General features: G+C 37.7%; 1 protein-coding gene across 4 annotated transcripts in view; it reads left to right on the top strand.

Annotated features, from left to right (window-relative positions):
• The window catches only part of Postn (periostin), a 30,226-nt gene extending 17,441 nt beyond the window's left edge, over positions 1 to 12,785 (top strand). Inside the window, exons 17-23 of one of the 4 annotated variants that reach the window (XM_060378307.1) lie at positions 2,083 to 2,163; positions 5,014 to 5,103; positions 5,916 to 6,005; positions 6,605 to 6,682; positions 7,139 to 7,222; positions 10,791 to 10,832; positions 11,997 to 12,785. In XM_060378307.1, the coding sequence (XP_060234290.1) occupies positions 2,083 to 2,163; positions 5,014 to 5,103; positions 5,916 to 6,005; positions 6,605 to 6,682; positions 7,139 to 7,222; positions 10,791 to 10,832; positions 11,997 to 12,034 (503 nt within the window). In that variant the 3' untranslated portion in view covers positions 12,035 to 12,785. The remainder of the gene's footprint in view (positions 1 to 2,082; positions 2,164 to 5,013; positions 5,104 to 5,915; positions 6,006 to 6,604; positions 6,683 to 7,138; positions 7,223 to 10,790; positions 10,833 to 11,996) is intronic. The other 3 variants (XM_060378308.1, XM_021647808.2, XM_021647809.2) reach the window with 3 other exon arrangements.
• The last annotated feature ends 5,261 nt before the right edge of the window (positions 12,786 to 18,046 follow it).

Consider the following 18,046-nt stretch of genomic DNA (forward strand, 5'->3'; position numbering starts at 1 on the left):
CAAAGTTCAACTATTTAACTATGAAAGGACTTTTCACTCCTATCATAAATGCTGCTGTCAATCATCAAATAGCTTCTCCATTATGGTTTTTCTCTCCTAACTCCTCCCCCCATTCTACTTCTTTCATTGTCGCCTTTCAATCTAAAGTTCTTCTCATTTTGTTTTGGCTCTCCCACAAAAACAGTCAAATATGCTAAACATTACTTTACTTGCCTACTAGAAAATTATTCTCCTTTATATCGTGAACATTCAGCTACCTGGTTGTGAACATTTTCCTTAAAATTAATGGGAGACATGAGAAGGAGAAGAGCCAAGGTCTGGAGCAAAACAAAATGTCCTCTTCCCCACCTGCTCTAACTGCTTCAGTCCCAGGGCCAGGCCCCCAGTGCTGCCTTAGAGAGTCCACTGTAGTCACGACGATGGGGCATTCTCTAAATTCCAGCCATGGAAAAACATATCTCAAAACAAATAAGAGTCCTCCTGGCCTCTATTCAGCAGACGCGTGACTCCATCTTCCTCCACTATGCCACAAATCTTTACAAAAATATTTAACTTTTCTGCTTTATCCGCAACAGTTCTGCTATCAACTGTACATGGCAACACAGTATTTTGCTTATCATGAGCCAAGATACTATTACAGTATAACCTGAATTATGTTTGCAGAATTATGCAAATCTAGTAACTTGCCAGCCCACTCAGAGGCCTAAAGCGACTCTGTAGTTTACATTTCTATACTGGCTGTTTCGAACGCAGGTGCAGGCCAATTAAAGCAAAGATTCCATTTTCAGAATCATGTGTCAACTTGTCTCTAATATTTCTTCTGTTTTGTTGGTGCTTATTTTTCTTGCCTCCCCCAAAAATATCATACATTTTAAATTTTTATTAGGGAGCACACTTTGATATAAGTTGTCAAACAGAAAATATTTTACAGAGAGGACAAAAGTCAGGAAATCTTTAGAGCTGCCCCAATGACTTAAGCCTTCACAAAAGCAAAAGTGCCAATCAAGACCCTAATGTTCAAATTCCTCAGCAGGTGAAACCTTAAAAGTGATTAGTTAATTATTCCACCTGAACAATAGCAGCAGAGGTCTCTGTATGCTCCAGGGAAAGAGTCCTCTTTGGCAGAACCACTTGTGAGATCAAGAACTGAAAACACAAATCTGATACCTTTTAGAGCTTTATAATTTGAGTTTTCAAGGGATAACATATTGTTGAAAAGTAGTTCCCATAACGGTCTAGCACACGCCAATTCAAAGGGTCGACACAGCTTAGAATGTAAGAGAGGGGCCTGAGACTGGCAGAAACCCACACTGTGCTACAGATTCTTCGTGTCACACTTGTGATCACCTTTTAAGACTTCTACTTAGGAAAGATGAGGCTGTGGATCTGAGGACCTGGCTCATACAGTAAAAGAAACAGCACAACCAAAACCCATGATAAACTCACTTGGGAGGTGACATACATTCACCCCAAAACCTTTACATGGAAAGTAGCTTAAAATAATCACAACAAAGTTGGCAATTAAATGTTGACCACATCATATTTGTTGCAGAAAGCTCATGACTTCCTGGCTGAAATTTCTCCTCTACAACTGTGAATTATTTTCCATATTTTCCTTTCTATAACAAATGCATGGGAGTATTTCAAGGGTCTTTTTCTTCCCATATCCTTCTTATAATTTAGAAAGAATCTGACAATGCAATTTAAGATGTTATGAATTGCATGAAATTAATCATGTTTATTTGTCTTCTGTTGCTACACAGCCAGTACTCTCAAGAAGCACAAAGGGAAGTCAGTACTTTAATGACATGGTTCAAAGTGGTAGATTTCTATCCAGGCAGGGTGCATCATTTAGTTAGAGGTCCCCTCCCACCCTCTCCAGCTGGAACATAGCCAAGTCACTGGCCTGCAGAATCCAGCATCTGGACATGAGAAGACATTAATGTGCTGTGACTATTTCCTGTGACTGCCTGAACCTAGTGCCTTAGCTGATAAGTTAACCCTACAAAGACCAAAAAGGACAACTTCATTTGAGTTGTTTCTAGCTAAACTTCGTTCATGCTCCACTTTCTATGTTTTCAGCAACTAAAATTATAACCAAACTCGTGGAACCAAAAATTAAAGTCATTCAAGGCAGTCTTCAGCCTATTATCAAAACTGAAGGTAAAAACCAAAATTCTCCGTGGTTCCTTTCATTCTGGTAAAACGCCATGTAATCAACTCATCTCTCTGAATATACCTATATTCTTTTTTAAACTAACATGCTAAATATTTCTTTACAAATGGCATGCTTGGGTAATTGCAAATAGTGGAGAGTAATATTTTTTTTAGCAAAGTAGAAGATGCATCCCCTAATATTTTCAGTACATTTGCTTGTATTTATTTTAATTTAATTGAGGTTGTGTTAACACTAGTACCCAGATAATCACTTGACAAATTAATCTTGAAGAGTTCTGTCGTAGATTCCTTCAGAAAATACATTCTTTCTGTAGTTTTATTTTTACACATACTCCTACCACTGTCACCCATTCTCTTTTATGCCATTGAAAGAAAATTGTTTAAAAAAAATGTAGACATTTTTTTTCCAGTGAGCAATCATGATATCCTTTAAGATGTAGGTTGCTAAAACAGAAAAGTAAATAGCGTCGCTTAGTGCATCAAACCTTGGAGCCTCCATTTCAGCTCAGAACATAATCTAATATAAATACATTAAATATATACTTCTATAATATGACTGTGCTAACTGATGTCATCCTCTTGGATATTACCTTGATTTCCTGCATGTTTATTACCTCTAAGATTAAACTTAAGCAACAGTGTCTACATTAACGCTTGTTGCAGTCATAATTCACCACAAAGAATACACCTGTTGTCCTCTTTTTTCCATGGGAAAGATGCAAACAGTCTTTCAAAAAAGGAACAGATTATGCCTTTAACTGAATCTTAGGGAAAATATTGTTCTAATCACCCTTGGATTTGAGTTTGTTTGGATTTGTGTTTCATTCTATGGCATGAGACACATGAGTCTCTTCCATCTAGGCAACCCTACCTTAAACTCATTAAAAACACAAGGTTGATTCTCTGACTGGCCAGCTATGGACATCATTCTTTCTTGAGCCTATAGTTGAGTTATTCTTTAGAATCTGTGCTTAGCTTTTTTTAAAAATTATTTCTATCATTTCATTTTTTTATTTGTGGATGAAGAAAATTGGGGTTTTAAGTAGAAGTTAAATTTAAAGTGTTTTAGGTGACTATGTACATCTGTCTGTCTATCTATCTATCTATCTATCTATCTATCTATCTATCATGTCAGTGAAAAATGACAAGTGATTTTGGGCAAAAACATTGGATTTTTTTTAAACCATAGTCAATAATATTTGCTGTAACTGATATGCAGCGTCCAGACCTGAAGTCATTCAAATGTTCCCTGTTCCCATTTCCAAAGGCTTTTCTCCTTCCACACTTCTTCATCCAACTCTTCTATCCTCCCAGTCTTTGTCAACAGGTTCTGTATGCCACTTGTCAGTTGGGAGCAACCTTGAGGGTTGGTCTACCTGGGTTCTTCCTCAGGATAATCTTTAGGGAGGTGGGGTCAGCTCATCTACAAATATTCTTCTCTGTAGGACGGAAAAGTGATACTTTTGTGTAACATAACAACCCATCCTGGCAAACATCCACAGCTTCCATTCACTACTTTCATTCCTTTCTCAGGATTTGAACTTTGTAAATTCATTGATGGTTTTGTTCTTACTAAATGAATCAGAGTCCAAGACATAATTTTACAATGTTTCTGTCAAAAAGATACTAAACCAAAATTCAAAATTAAGAATAAGTCAGCTAAAATTTAACTGTGCTGGATGTTTTCCAAGTTATCATATATATGCGTATATGTATGTATGTATATATATGAAATATATACATTTTATACATATATAAAATGTCTAGTAAAATTCCTTCTTTTGTAATATTTAATAATAAAAGGTGCTTCCAGAATTTCAATTTAGCTTTGATAAAGAAAAAAACACTACCTTAAGCATAGTGCTAACTCATTTTCTTGCCTTGAGTCACTTCCTTTTAAAGATGAGCACGTGTTAAAACCTATCCCTACCCTTTGAGTTGAAAGAACAGTTTTCTGTCTTATATCATTTGTTACATAGTTCTGGGTAATGGTGTTCTTTGATGATTTTTCAACAAACAAATCAATCCTCTCAAAGATAATCAATTACAATGTCATTCAGCTATTGAAAAGTACAAGTTAAATGTACTGAACTGAATAATTCTCACTCCTCCATAAAATATTCCTGATTGACTAATGTAGCAGTAAGCTTTCTAACATTAGAACTGATTTTCTCTGGGAACAAAATTATTTTGCAAGCCAAATGCAACCCACTGTGCCTTTGAAGGGCACTGTTAACTGTTAGTGAGTTGATTCTGCTGTTTACATCCTTCCCTTAGTCAAGGTAAGTGCTCAAGTCAGTTTTCCTCTAAAGCCTAAAACCACAGCATCTTCAAGGTAAGTATATTAGATTTCTTAGTGTGCAGTCCTGTGCCCCTAGACAAAAATGTAAGGTCACAAGGGATAAAAAACATTAAATAAAATATTTTAGTACAGACTGGCAGACGATATCCTATGACAAAGTGTGATTTGAACCAGTTGTCACTCAAGAGATGTCAGTCTGTAGATGTTGTTTGATTCCCAGAGAAAGCCGCATAAACTACTCTGTGTAATCAGGCCTTACACCTGCTAACGAGGGACGATGGTGTTACACAGCTTGCTCATGCGCCGCTGTAAGTGCTAAGGCAGGTGGGTGGAGCTGCAGCATAACTGACCAAATCACTTGTTTTCTTAAATATTGTCTAACCTAAAACCAACAGGAAATGTTTAAAACTGCTTTCATAAAACCTGAAACAGTGAAGTCTGAATGACGAGAAATGTGGAAATAAGTTTCTTGTTTGGTCAAATGGAAGGGGTTGCTTTAATGCACTAATCTGTCTCCTACAATAATGTCTCAGGACCTGCGATGACAAAGATCCAAATCGAAGGTGAACCTGACTTCAGACTGATTAAAGAAGGTGAAACCGTGACAGAAGTGATCCATGGAGGTACACCTCGTGCCTTTCCTTATGCCTCAGTAGCATCCCTGTCACACTTTAAAATAGTGTTGATTTAGAATTACTAAACAGCTGATTTTCTCTTGATTTTCACTTCAGGCAAGTTTGAGAGATTGTGTTTACTAGGTATGAGTTCTTGCCAGCTAGTCAGGAATGTAGCATAACTTGTCTTTAAGTGTGTTCAATAATAATTTAAGGCTTAAACTCTGGATCACTTTCAATGAATGCGCAAGAATGGTAAACATGAAGTATAGCGATTGCAATAGAATCACTATTCCTTGCAGAATCACTAAAAGATGTGTTGTTCCCAGAAGAGGAGGGGGTTGATGATTTTTGTGTAAGACCCTGGTAATAATGGCTGGTGAGATGGTTCAGTAGGGAAAGACGCCTTCTTCCAAGCCTGACTATCTGGGTCAGATCCCGGGGCCCCACAGAGTGAAAGGATCAGGTTGTTTTCTTACCCCCATAGGCACACCATAGCTTACACACCCGCACACTCCACTAAGCAAAGTAAAATTGCTGTGAACCTTTTAGAGACTGCACTAAGAAGCCAGCCCTAGGTTTTCTTGGAAGGTTTTCTTACCAGTGACAGCTCAGCTTGGCAGCTAATTCTCCTGCTCACCTGAGACACAAGGGTTACTCACGCTGGTCGGAATGTATTCATAGTCCGTTCCAACAACGGCTACAACTGACCCCTGAATAAGAGTGTTGTGAGAGATGCATCTTTGGTTAAAATCTCCAGCTCTGGAGGTACAAAACGCTGAAAGAGGGTAAGTCACACGTGGTACTCTTTCTGTCTTCAGAGCCCGTCATTAAGAAGTACACCAAAATCATAGATGGGGTTCCCGTTGAAATAACTGAAAAACAGACCCGGGAAGAGCGAATCATCACAGGTAACACTTAATTCCATACGTGAACTGTACTCACGCTATGAACACTATAGTTATACTAACCCTAAAATATGTGCACACAAACCTAGTCTGTGTCGCGATAACTATTAAATCTATTCCATTTCCTGTTTTGTTTTTGAAAAAAAAAAAAAAAGATAGTGTCCTAAATGTCTTACTCTAAGACTTTTTCATAGATAGGTCGATAAACATGTATCTTTTCTTCTGTGTATACATACATGCTTTGTTCTGCCTTTAGTTTACAGCCTGTTGCTGAGTTACTGACTACTCAGAGCGACTTCCTCTGAGGTTCTATTCATGTTAAAATCTGCACGTCTACAGAGCAAAGTGTACATGAGTCTGTCTAAAACTGTAAACTTTGTAAGAGACTCGTGTCTCTGAATTAACCTAAAATTCTAAAAGCAGTCATATTTAAACATGTCCACTAATACAGTCAGTACCTCAGATTTCACAATCAGCCTCTCCGGGGGGCACAGCTGAATCCATCCCTGGCGTAGCGCCCATGGTTGCACTTACTCTAGGGAGTTTAGTGGTCGCAGCACAGACCACGTGGCCCACTCAGTCTAAAACCCCTTTTCCTTAAGGTCCTGAGATAAAATACACCAGGATTTCCACGGGAGGTGGAGAAACAGGAGAGACCTTGGAGAAATTTTTGCAAAAAGGTCAGTATGCCTAGAAAAGCAAGAGTGTGGCGATAAGCCGCTGGTCCCGTGTCTAAAGTCAGCTTGACGGCGTAGAGCATGCTGTTCATGCCACCTCGCTCCCGTGTTTCTATTCCACACCAACATAAGCATTGGCCAAACACAGGGACAAGGCCAAAAGTGGTAGCCGTACGAATTATTTGCTGGGATAGTGGTGGTAGCTGGATGGATTGTTTGCTGGGCTACTGATGATAGGTGGACAGAGTTTTTGCTAGGAGACTGGTGGCAGCCACCGTCGGGATTGCGGGTATACCGAATAGCAGCCGATGAAAACATTGTACCAGACACCAACACGAAAAACTTAGGTGGAGCTGAGAAGTCTCTGGCATTCTCTCCTGAGCAAGTGGCAGTGTGTATTGTGTTAAATTCCTTTCTATCATGTGAACCAATTTCTGCTGTGAACATGTATCCTCTCAGAGGTCTCCAAGGTCACAAAGTTCATTGAAGGTGGCGATGGTCACTTATTTGAAGATGAGGATATTAAAAGACTTCTTCAGGGAGGTTAGTAAAACCCTGACCACTAACCCCCTTAACAGGAGGTGGAGGAGTGCTTCAGCTTTTTAAAGACTGGGCAAGTAGCTTTTCCTTTAATTAGATTAAAAAGACAGCACGGTCGGCTGTCTTCGCCAAATTGATTGGTGTGTATAAGCCATTAGTCCACAAAGTCATTACTGGTTAAACAGTCTTTAAAAAGTTTTATGATATAAAATTGGGGAGCAATGAATACTTTTTTTTTGCCTTGACACAGAAAATTGAGCAGTTATTTTGACTATGTGAAAGAGTAACAATTTTGCTAGCTAGCAGATGAGCCTAAATTTGAAAAAGCCTTTCATGTTTCTAAAAACGTATTCATTGTCCCCATAGCAAAGGCAGGCATGTTCGTGGGTTTGTAGGTGCATAGTTAAGCATAAAAACATGCTTTTAGCAACTTGCATTTCCAAAACTATGTTCTTACAAGTGAATATGCATTCTTGCTTACTGTTTGAGTGATAATCTATACTCAGGATTGCAAATTCTTTAGCATATAAAAATCCATCTTTGAAGTTTGGAATGGACTCTGTCTGTGGCATTAAACTGACTTATTTTCAAAAGAAAAAAAAGGATTCAAAATATACAGACTCTCAGTGATAGTTATTCAAACAAATAGGAAATGTTTTACAAATCATTTGGATCATTGACAGCTAAATAAATGCATTTTAATTCTAACAACAAAACATCAGACTAAAAAGTATCCAGAGTACAAATAAATAAATATCTACAACAAATGTGTTCTTTTCAGTATATTATGGATCAAGAAAGACAACTGAAATCTGATGTTTATCTAAAATATAGTCACATGGCTTTCTAAAGAATATATATATATGTGTATATATACACAAGGAAAATATAGCTCATTTTAAGATCTTACATATTTCTGGAAGTCATTTTTGCTTATTTTAATATAGATACCATCTCTTATATCATGCTTCTGGATTTGTGAAATGATTGTTTTATCCAAACAATAATGCTTTTTTGAAGTATATATTCACATATATCTGAAAAAATATAAGACTTCCTTTCAGACTGCAGGGGACTTATAGCATATCCCAAGCCATAATGAAACTAATGATTCCTTGACAATGCAGTAAAGAGCTCCCTAGGTAACTCTCTACTATAAAAACATGTAAGACCTTAAAGGAAGAGCGAACACATTGTGGCATTTAAATTGAATTCTTTGTTTTTCTTTTTAACCCTGCCATAGTCTTCAGCTTTGTGGAATGGCGATGCTTTCTAGAAAATTAATTAGAACCTGTTCCTATTTTGGTTGTTTCATTTCTGTAGGCTTAAACTGTGGGTAAGTATGTGACACTTAAATATTAAAGAATCAATTCTCCCTCCCGAAATATATGTACTACCTGTCAAGGAAATGGTGTTTTCTCTTTAATTAATGGAGTTATTTCTATGTCTGTTTCTCTCAGTTCCCATTACTTCTCTGGGATGTGAACTCTCCATAGATCAAGGGAATTGGTTTCAAGGTCTCCACTTTAGAAGACTTAGCAAAATATTGTTAGGGATTTTTCTTTTCTTAGTAAGGAGGGTGTAGGCCTGGAGAGGTGACTCTGAGGTCAAGAACACTTGCTGTCCTCTCAAAGTACTAGGATTTGGCTCTCAGCACCGCACCCACCTAGAAGCCTTCAGCTGCCTGTGACTCCAGCTCCAGGGGCTCTGGTACCCTTTTCTGGATGTTCACTGGCGCTGCGCACACTTGATGTCTATAACTCACATGCATGCACATACACAGGAATAAACGAGTATTTTGAAAGACTCACAGTGTGCAATGTAGTTATTACTCTCTGGGCTTTAACTAGAAAAGTTAGCTCTTTTTCTCTAGTTCTCTAAGCCTCAAGCTCACCCTGAGTAACAGACATTTCCCTGACTTCAGGTATCTGTATATTCTCCCACACCCACCTATAAAATCACTTCCTAAAGCTCTTTCATTTTGAGATATCCCAGAGTCCAGAGAGCAAACCCAGGCTCTGAATTTAATTGTAATTTCCTTCTGAATGTTTTTGAGCTTTGTTTCTAATTTGGATGCTGTCAGAGCAGAATAATAATAATTAGCAAAAACGTCATTGTCAGACCACTACCAAATTTATATGAGGACATCTAAATGCAGTCATCCTTTTGAAAGAATCTAGAAGATTCTTCTTAACTTGCTATCAATTTTGCAATTAAATAGAATTTAATAAGCTCACTATAAACCACGCCCTTATTCAATATTTAAAGTTACATCCATCTCATTATGATGATATATTATAAACCATTTTTCTATCATCAAATAAGCCTGCAGTTAAACAAAATGTCTATTTGATATGTTATAACTTGGACTTTTTAATTAAAGTACATTTCCCTCTTCTTATCCAATCTCTAAAGGGTTTCCATGGTTTCATGTTTAACTGTAGTGATAACATGATATGGTTACATGCCTTATGGAGAATCAACATGTTGGAAGTGTGCTAAGACTGGAACAAAGCTCAGAAGTTCTTTAAAATGTAGTTTACTTTCTCATTTGCTTGCTGTTGTGCATTACACTATGCTTAGGCTTTTAATTTCAAAAAAAATGAAAAAAAAATATCAATTGGCTTTATTGTTTATTATTGATGATATATAAACAAACTAAAGTTTTAAAGAAAAAATGAAGACAATCAGAAAAATGAAACAACCACAGGAACCAATCAGCCTTTAATCCCAGATACCCTCAGAGTGAATATAAAATGTAACCTTAGGCTTTCTAGCTAGTTACATCAGTAGTTATATTAAAAGAGTTAGATAATTAGTTTTCAGCTACAAAAATACAAATCATGTGAACACTTGCAACTCTTCAATCTGAAGAATGTTGGGACTGGAGAGATGGCTCAGTAGTTAAGAGCAATGACTGCTGTGTTTGAGTCTGTGCACCTACATGGAAGCTCACAACTGTCTATAACTCTAGATCAATGGGTTCTACACCTTCTGTTGTGCTCCTCAGACACTAGTCATACATGTGGTACCCAAACATACATGCAGGTAAAACACTCCTACACAGAAAGTAAAGAAAATTTAAAGAAAAAAGGGAAAAGTTTTATTATTTATAGTGAGTTAATTTGTCAGTGATTTTATAGGAGGGACAGTGGATTTTGGGGGAAAGTGGACCTTGGCACATTTCTAAATTGCTAATGGGTTTATAGTGAGAATTTTACAGAGGCACAGGCAACACGTGTTATGTGTAAAATTCCTCTTGGAAGGCAGTGTCACAGTTTACCAAAATGTCAGCTGTAGGAAAGCCATTCATTACATGCAAACATGGAACGGAGTAGGAGACTGCAAAGGACACAATAAAACACTGTATTTCGTTACGCATTCACTACGATGTGTGGGAAGTGATGGCTTCTCAGGGAGTGTGAAATTCTAAGGGCCAGTAGGTTTACTACTCAAACAACTACACATTGAGACAATCATTATTTACACTTCATACTTCTGTGCTTGGCAATGGCCTCCTGATTCTTCCTGAAATTCCGAAGCATTTCTAACTGCCAATCTCTGATTTTAGACACACCTGCAAAGAAGATACAAGCCAGCAAAAGGGTTCAAGGTAGGCGTATCTACTGCACTGAAATATGTTTGGCATATTTTGGTAATGTAACTTACGGAGGGGAGGGTTTCATGCAGCTTGTTGAATTTTGGTTTTGGACAAACAGAAAATTTAGTGAGTTTTGATGTAAAGTTTCCTGTGGTGAGTGTCAGGAAGTAAACTATGCTCTTTACCACTTGACTCAGGTAGAACAAATCTCAAGAATGGAAAACAGACTTGTGTAAGTGGTTAAATGTATTGAATTACTGAGTCAGAGAAACATGCTGGGTCTGGAGAGATGGCTCAGCGGTTAAGAACACTGGCTGTTCTTGCAGAGGATGTGGGTTTGGTTCCCAGCACCCACATGACAGCTCACAACCATCTTAACTCCATTTCCAGATGTGGAACCCTCTTCTGACCTCTGTGGGCACTCGCACACATAATACACAGACCAACACTCAGACACATAGAATATAAACAAATAAACATTTTTTAAAAGGACATGCTTTCATATGAGAGCTGAAAACAGGCAGACCTAAATCCTTGTAAATATTACTTGAGTGAGAGGCTGAAGTTGAGACATAAGTCAATAGTACTCAAATAAGTACATACATAACTTAATTCTCTATTATATCTACCACATTTACAATGTTATTTTCTCCATTTATGCCTAATTTCTAATATCTTCTCTTAAGTTAGTAAATGGTTCAGTTTATTCAAAAGCAAAGATTTCCTTTATAGGGCTTACACACTTGGAATTGAAGGTTTCTAATTCTTGAGATAATTGCACACTAATATTTAAAAAAAACCCATAAGGTTCATAAATATAGTATATGAAAACTTGACCTTCATCCAAACCAGTATATAGAATGTTGACATTAAGTAGTCAATTGCATATGTTTTTAATTAAAAGATTTATCAAGAATTTCTTATAGGCACACAAAGTCATTTCAAATTTCTAGAGATTTAAATCATCAAATTTTATGTTCCTGTAAACCCTTGATTAAGATATAAAGTCTTCCTCACCATAAAGTGAATATATTATCCAGACAACATGGTCTAAGTAAATCTTGCTACAAGGAGCAATGATTGCCTTTGACAGATACATTTGTGCACAGGCTACCTTGTTCTTACCCATGATTTTGTCCTATTCACATCTAACTACTCTCACTTCCTTCTACTCAGGATCTAGAAGACGATCAAGAGAAGGCCGTCCTCAGTGAAAATCCAAAGACCAGACAACAGAGTTTATATAATCCTAAATCTGATTTCAAGGGAAATTTTAAGAGCCACATTGACTTCAGAATCTGAAATGCCAACAAACAGAAACCAGCCTTCAAGCAAGCCTGAACACAGAAAATAATTTCTTTGTTTATGAAAGAAAAACATAGGAAAACAGTAGATAGCCTCCTGTGGGGTAGGAACTGAAGGAAATGTAGGACCATCCGTGGCTTTTATTATCTCAGTGGGAAAAGCTGTGATTAACTTAGGAATCCACCAGAGATCATTCTCCTGACTGGATCCACAACAGCTCAGTCTCTGCTCAGTGAGCTTTTTCCCTCTTTGAGAAGAGAGAGGCTGAATGTACTCCATGGAAAGACCAAAGCGTACAGTTACCTTTCCATGGGAGGCTAAGGGTTCAAAGGGGGGGGGTGCTCAGTATAGAATCATCACACCAGGTTACAGCCAGTGGTGTTACATATTTCTCATGCAATGTGGGTTTCCTGCTAAATTTTGTTGTTTTTACACTTGATTTATACTCTCAAGATGATTGTCATATGCTTCTTGCAATATACATGTTTTCTCTCAAACATTTCAATAAAACCATTCTTCAGGTATAAGGAGAATTACTTCAGACTGGGTAATTCAGAAAACTCAAGGCTTAAGTTAAAAGTGAGTTTAGACTTTGGAATAGGACTTCATACCTTTTTTTATTTTTAACAAGTACTCAATAAAGAAAACTGAATAAAATAAGTGTTGCTCAAATTTTTCAAACTATTATGTGACATAAAAGATTATCACATAATAACTAGTCAGAATTATCAACGAGTCTAATATAACCCAGAACTGTTAAGTTATTAAAATCAAGAAAGTTACTCTCCTCAAAAGGCAAAAAGTCAACATTTATAATGTACCATAGGCTGTCATGAAATAAACAGGTCATAGTTCACAAGACATCAATTAATTATTCTTGGGCTCAGTGGCAATGTGAGTCAAAGATTCCCTTCAATAAGATTTAAAGTCACTATGCCAGTACCATGCAGCTTTTATTACTATTGCTCTATAGTACAGCTTGAGATCAGGGATGGAGATAACTCCTGTAGATCTTTTATCATACAGGACTGTTTCGGCTATTCTGGGTTTTTTGTTTTCTATATGAAGTTGAGAATTGTTTTTTTCAAGGTCTATAAAGAATTGTGTTGATATTTGGATGGGGACTGCATTGAATCTGTAGATGCTTTTTGGTAGGTTGGCTATTTTTCACTATGCTGATCCATGAGCATGGGAGATCTTTTCATCTTCTGATAGCTTTTTCAATTTCTGTCTTCAGAGACTTGAAGTTTTTTTTTTCATACAAGTCTTTCACTTGCTTGGTTAGGGTTATGTTTTTGTGGCTATTGTGAAAGGTGTTGTTTCCCTAATTTCTCAGCCCATTTGTCTTTTGTATAAAGGAGGGCTACTGATTTTTTGAGTTAATTTTCTATCCAGCCATTTTGCTTTAGGTGTTTTTCAGCAAAGGAAAAAAAAAAAAGATTTAAAGATTTAAAGTTACCAGAGCACCTACTGTGTGTCAAAGAAGAGGAATATTAGCTTGGCTTTTACCCTCAGATACTAATGAGTCTCATCTTCAGGTTGGACTGGCTGAAATAAACAAGTACTATCAGTAATGTAATAAGCACAGAGCGGGCAGTAGCATGCGAAAATAAAACACCATCCTGTAGACTAGTCACTGGAAACACCAACACTGAGGGAGGGTAGACTGAAGACCCCAGACTCTCTCCTAAGTGGCCAACTTGGCTCAGGAAACTGAACTCAGCCCTACAGTGTCACTGTGGGACTTAGGAAGAATCTCACGTGAGAAGTAAGAAATGTCTCATGTTCTCATAGGAGAAATGACAAGGGTAAGAAAGCCTGGTTTAAAAAAACTTGGTTTCTGTTCACTGATGAAGTGCTTATTAGTTTTTGGGTATCTACTAATCTTTGGAGCATAGGAGAGTGATGAGACTGCCTCCACCACTCATTTAGACTTCCAGACAGGAGAGAAAATGCCCCAGCCCGCAACCCGGAGCCTCAGCAGGAAAGAAGGTTCTGCAGAGTATCCCAGTCTAATCCTGTCCAGCGGCAGCTCCTGGAGGCCTTCCTGTGTACTCTCTCCTCGTCGGTCCTCTGACCCATCTTTGAGGCTTAGCACCAACTCCTTTCTGCTATATCTCATCTGGATTCCTCTAACACCCCAACCTGAGACTCACACGGGGCAGAAAGGGCAATCTCACTTTTAGGTCACCTTTTTTGTTCATTTTTATTTTTATTAATTACAGTTTATTCACTTTGTATCCTCCCTGTAGCTCCCTCTCTTCTCCCCTCCCAATCACACCCTCCTTTCCCCTTCTCCACCCATGCCCCTCCCCCAGTCCACTCTCTTTCCTTCTGACCCTAGTCTATCAGGTCTCATCAGGAGTGGCTGCATTGTCTTCCTCTGTGGCCTGGTAAGGCTGCTTCCCCATCAGGGGGAAGTGATCAAAGAGCAGGCTAATCAGTTCATGTCAGAAACAGTTCCTGTTCTCATTACTATGGAACCCACTTAGGCACTGAACTGCCATGGGCTACATCTGTGCAGGGGTTCTAGGTTATCTCCAGGCATGGTCCTTGGTTGGAGTATCAGTCTCAGAAAAGACCCCTGTGCCCAGATTTTTTGGATCTGTTGCTCTCCTTGTGGAGTTCCTGTCCTCTCCAGGTCTTACTATTTCCTGCTTCTTTCATAAGATTCCCTGCACTCTGCCCAAATTTTGGCTATAAGTCTCAGCATCTGCTTTGATACCCTGCAGGGTAGAGCCTTTCAGAGGCCTTCTGTGCTAGGCTCCTGTCCTCTTCCCTGTTTTCTTCCTCTTCTGATGTCCACCCTCTTTGCCTTTCTGAATGGAGATTGAGCATCTTAGCCCGAGTCCTCCTTCTTGCTTAGCTTCTTTAGGTGTACAGATTTTACTATGTTAGGTCACCTTTTTATCCTCACCTTTTTGAGCATCATTGTCATTCATTACCTGATACCAGTATCAAAAAATTTATTTTCATTTTTTCCTAGTCATGTCTGTGTGTGCTCCCCAGCTCCTTTTTTATAGTCAGTGCTGCACAGTGTGTACACCCAGAACCCCTCCCCATGTGGAAAGTAGTGAAGAAGAAACCTACTGACTACTGTCCTTTAGTACCCCGGAAATTCTCATATAGCCACACCTTCTTCATAAACCCCAGAAAAGGGTTCCTGAAATCTTAGCTAATTATTCCCCTTTTTAAGAAATAAGACCATTGTTCTGACTGTTCTAGGGCCTCTGTAAGGTCTAAGCCAATGATCTTCATTGACAGTATGGTGTCCAACTGATAAGAAAAGTCTGTTGCTTTTTTTTTTTTTTTTTTCCAACCTAGATTCCAAAAACAACACTTGGAGAACTGGACCATATGTGAAGCAGGCTGCTCGGTAGCTTCTACATTTAACAATGAAGCAATAAACTACCTCATAGCCCACACTTTTATGAGGTTTAAGAAAAGTTATGAAAACAGAAATTTCTGGAAAAGCCAAGAAACTTCATGAAAGGGGGACAATTACACTTTATGCCCTTCAGGTGTTTGGTTGTGGGTGCTGGGCAATAACAGAAAACTTGAGAGTATAAGAAATATCCCATAAGAAAAAAGCAAAACAAAACAAAACAAAAAAACAGTAATGGGGAGGATAAAGAACCTGTCATTCAGAACATTCTAATGATCAGCTCATGGAAAGGTGCTTTTTGATTTCATTATTCCTAAAAATAGCATCAGTTTAATTTGTTTAAACTTTGAAAACTGTTCATTAGGTTGTTTTGTTTTCAAACACAATACTAGAGAAATGACTCCAGTTCCAGGGGATTCAAGGTCCTCTTCTGGCCTCTATCATCAGGGCATGCATATTGTGCACATACATGCGTCCAGGCAAACATGCATACGCATAAAATACAAACTCAAAAAAATTAAAAGTAAAAATTAATCCAGATTTCTTAATGTCTCGGAACAATATATCAAAATGTTCTCTTTTATTTTTAATAAACCAGAGTACAACAACACTAAACAAAAAGCATGAAATACTACAGACAGTACTCCAGGAAGTGAAAATAAATATTATAGCAAGTTGATTATTGAGGAAAGTAGAAAGGGAATTTAAAAGCTCCTATATAAAAATGAAAAGAGCAACCCTCCCCTGAACTTCTGGGATATTGCCAACATTGTTCTAAGAGGAAAGCTCGAAAGCTACAGTGTTTATAATAATCAGAAATACTCCAAATTAGAAAAAAACAAGAACAATACACTGCAAAGTCCTAGGTAAAGAAAACAAGCCAAGACACAATGCAGTAGGCAGTAAGAATTATCAAAGATCAGCAGAGAGGATAAAAGGAATCAGGGACTAACAGGACAACGCACAGGATCGAGCAAACAAAGAGGTTCTATTTGTTGCTTTTGGTTTTGTTTTTTTAATAAACACGATTGACAAATAGCTACTCAAGTCACCAAAGCAAAGAGACATATCTGTTAATAAAAGTAGAGATAAGATGGGTAGTTAATACAAATTCTAATAAAATACAGAGAATTATCACATAGTGCTTTGGAAACATACACTCTAAAACAAGTGGTCTCAACCTTGCTAATGCCCTGACCCTTTAATACAGTTCCAAATGTTGTGGTGACCCCAAACCATAAAATTATTTTAATTATTTTTGTTGCTACTTCACAACTGTAATTTTGCCACTGCTATGAATCGTAATGTAAATAGGTGTGTTTTCCAATGGTCTTGGGCCACCCTTGTGAAAAGGTTACTTGGAGGGGCATTGAGAACTTCTGCTCTAAAAAATTAAAAAACTCATAGACACGCATGTCTTATCGAAATTAAATCAAGAATACATAAACAATTTACACCTGGGCATAATAATCAATAAAAGTGACACCATGTTAAAAAGTTGCCCGACAAAGAAAGTCCATGTCTTTACCCAGACTCTGGTACTCCTTGGGACAAACAACACAGCCACTGAATAGAGCACACACCAGGGCAAACTCTCAAGCGAGAAGAGAACCTGGGCCATCCTCTTTAAGAAGGTAGATGTGTGGGTAGAGAGAGCTCAGCAGGTAAACTACATTACCAAGTCTGAGAACCTGAATCCAGTCTCCAGGACCTGCATGATAGAAGGAAAAAGCCAACTCTCACAAGTTGTCCTCTGACTGCTGCATGTACTATTGTGTGCATGGGTGTGTGCCTATCCCCCCACACACACAGAGAGAAAAAGAGAGAGGGAGAGAGAGAGAGAGAGTACTAGCAAATAAACAATGAAATACAGGCAACTAAAGGAGACAACTAAAGAAGTCAAAGTATCATTATTTACTCTACAAATGGACTGAGGAAAAAAAAATTCAGGGAAACAACACCTTTCACAATAGCCTCAAATAATATAAAACATCTTGGAGTAACTCTAACCAATCAAGTGAAAGACTTGTATGATGAAAGCTTCAGTAAAGAAAGATATCAAAAAAGATATCAGAAGACAGAAAGATCTCCCCTGCTCATGAATGGGTAGAATTAATAGTAAAAATGGCCATCTTATCAACAGCAATCTACAGATTTAATGAAACCCCCATCAAAATTCCAATGCAATTCTTTACAAAGCTTGAAAGGACAATTCTCAGTATCCCATGGAAAAACAAAAAACCTAGGAAAACTAAAACAATCCTGAACAATAAATGAATTGCTGAAGGTATTACAGAGCTTTAGTTAAAAAAATAAGTGTGACATTAGCATATAAACAGACAAATATTAACTAATGAAATCTAACTGAAGATAGTGCAGGCACTAAGAACAATTTATAAATGGGACCTACTGAAATGCAAAGGTTTCTGTAAAACAAAGAACACTGTCAATCAGAAAAGGAGGCAGCCTACAGAGTGGAAAAGATTTTTATTAACTCTACATCCAATAGAGCTCTAATATTCAAATAAAAAAAAAC

Source organism: Meriones unguiculatus, chromosome 2 (assembly GCF_030254825.1).
Source record: "Meriones unguiculatus strain TT.TT164.6M chromosome 2, Bangor_MerUng_6.1, whole genome shotgun sequence".
Classification (NCBI taxonomy): Eukaryota; Metazoa; Chordata; class Mammalia; order Rodentia; family Muridae; genus Meriones; species Meriones unguiculatus.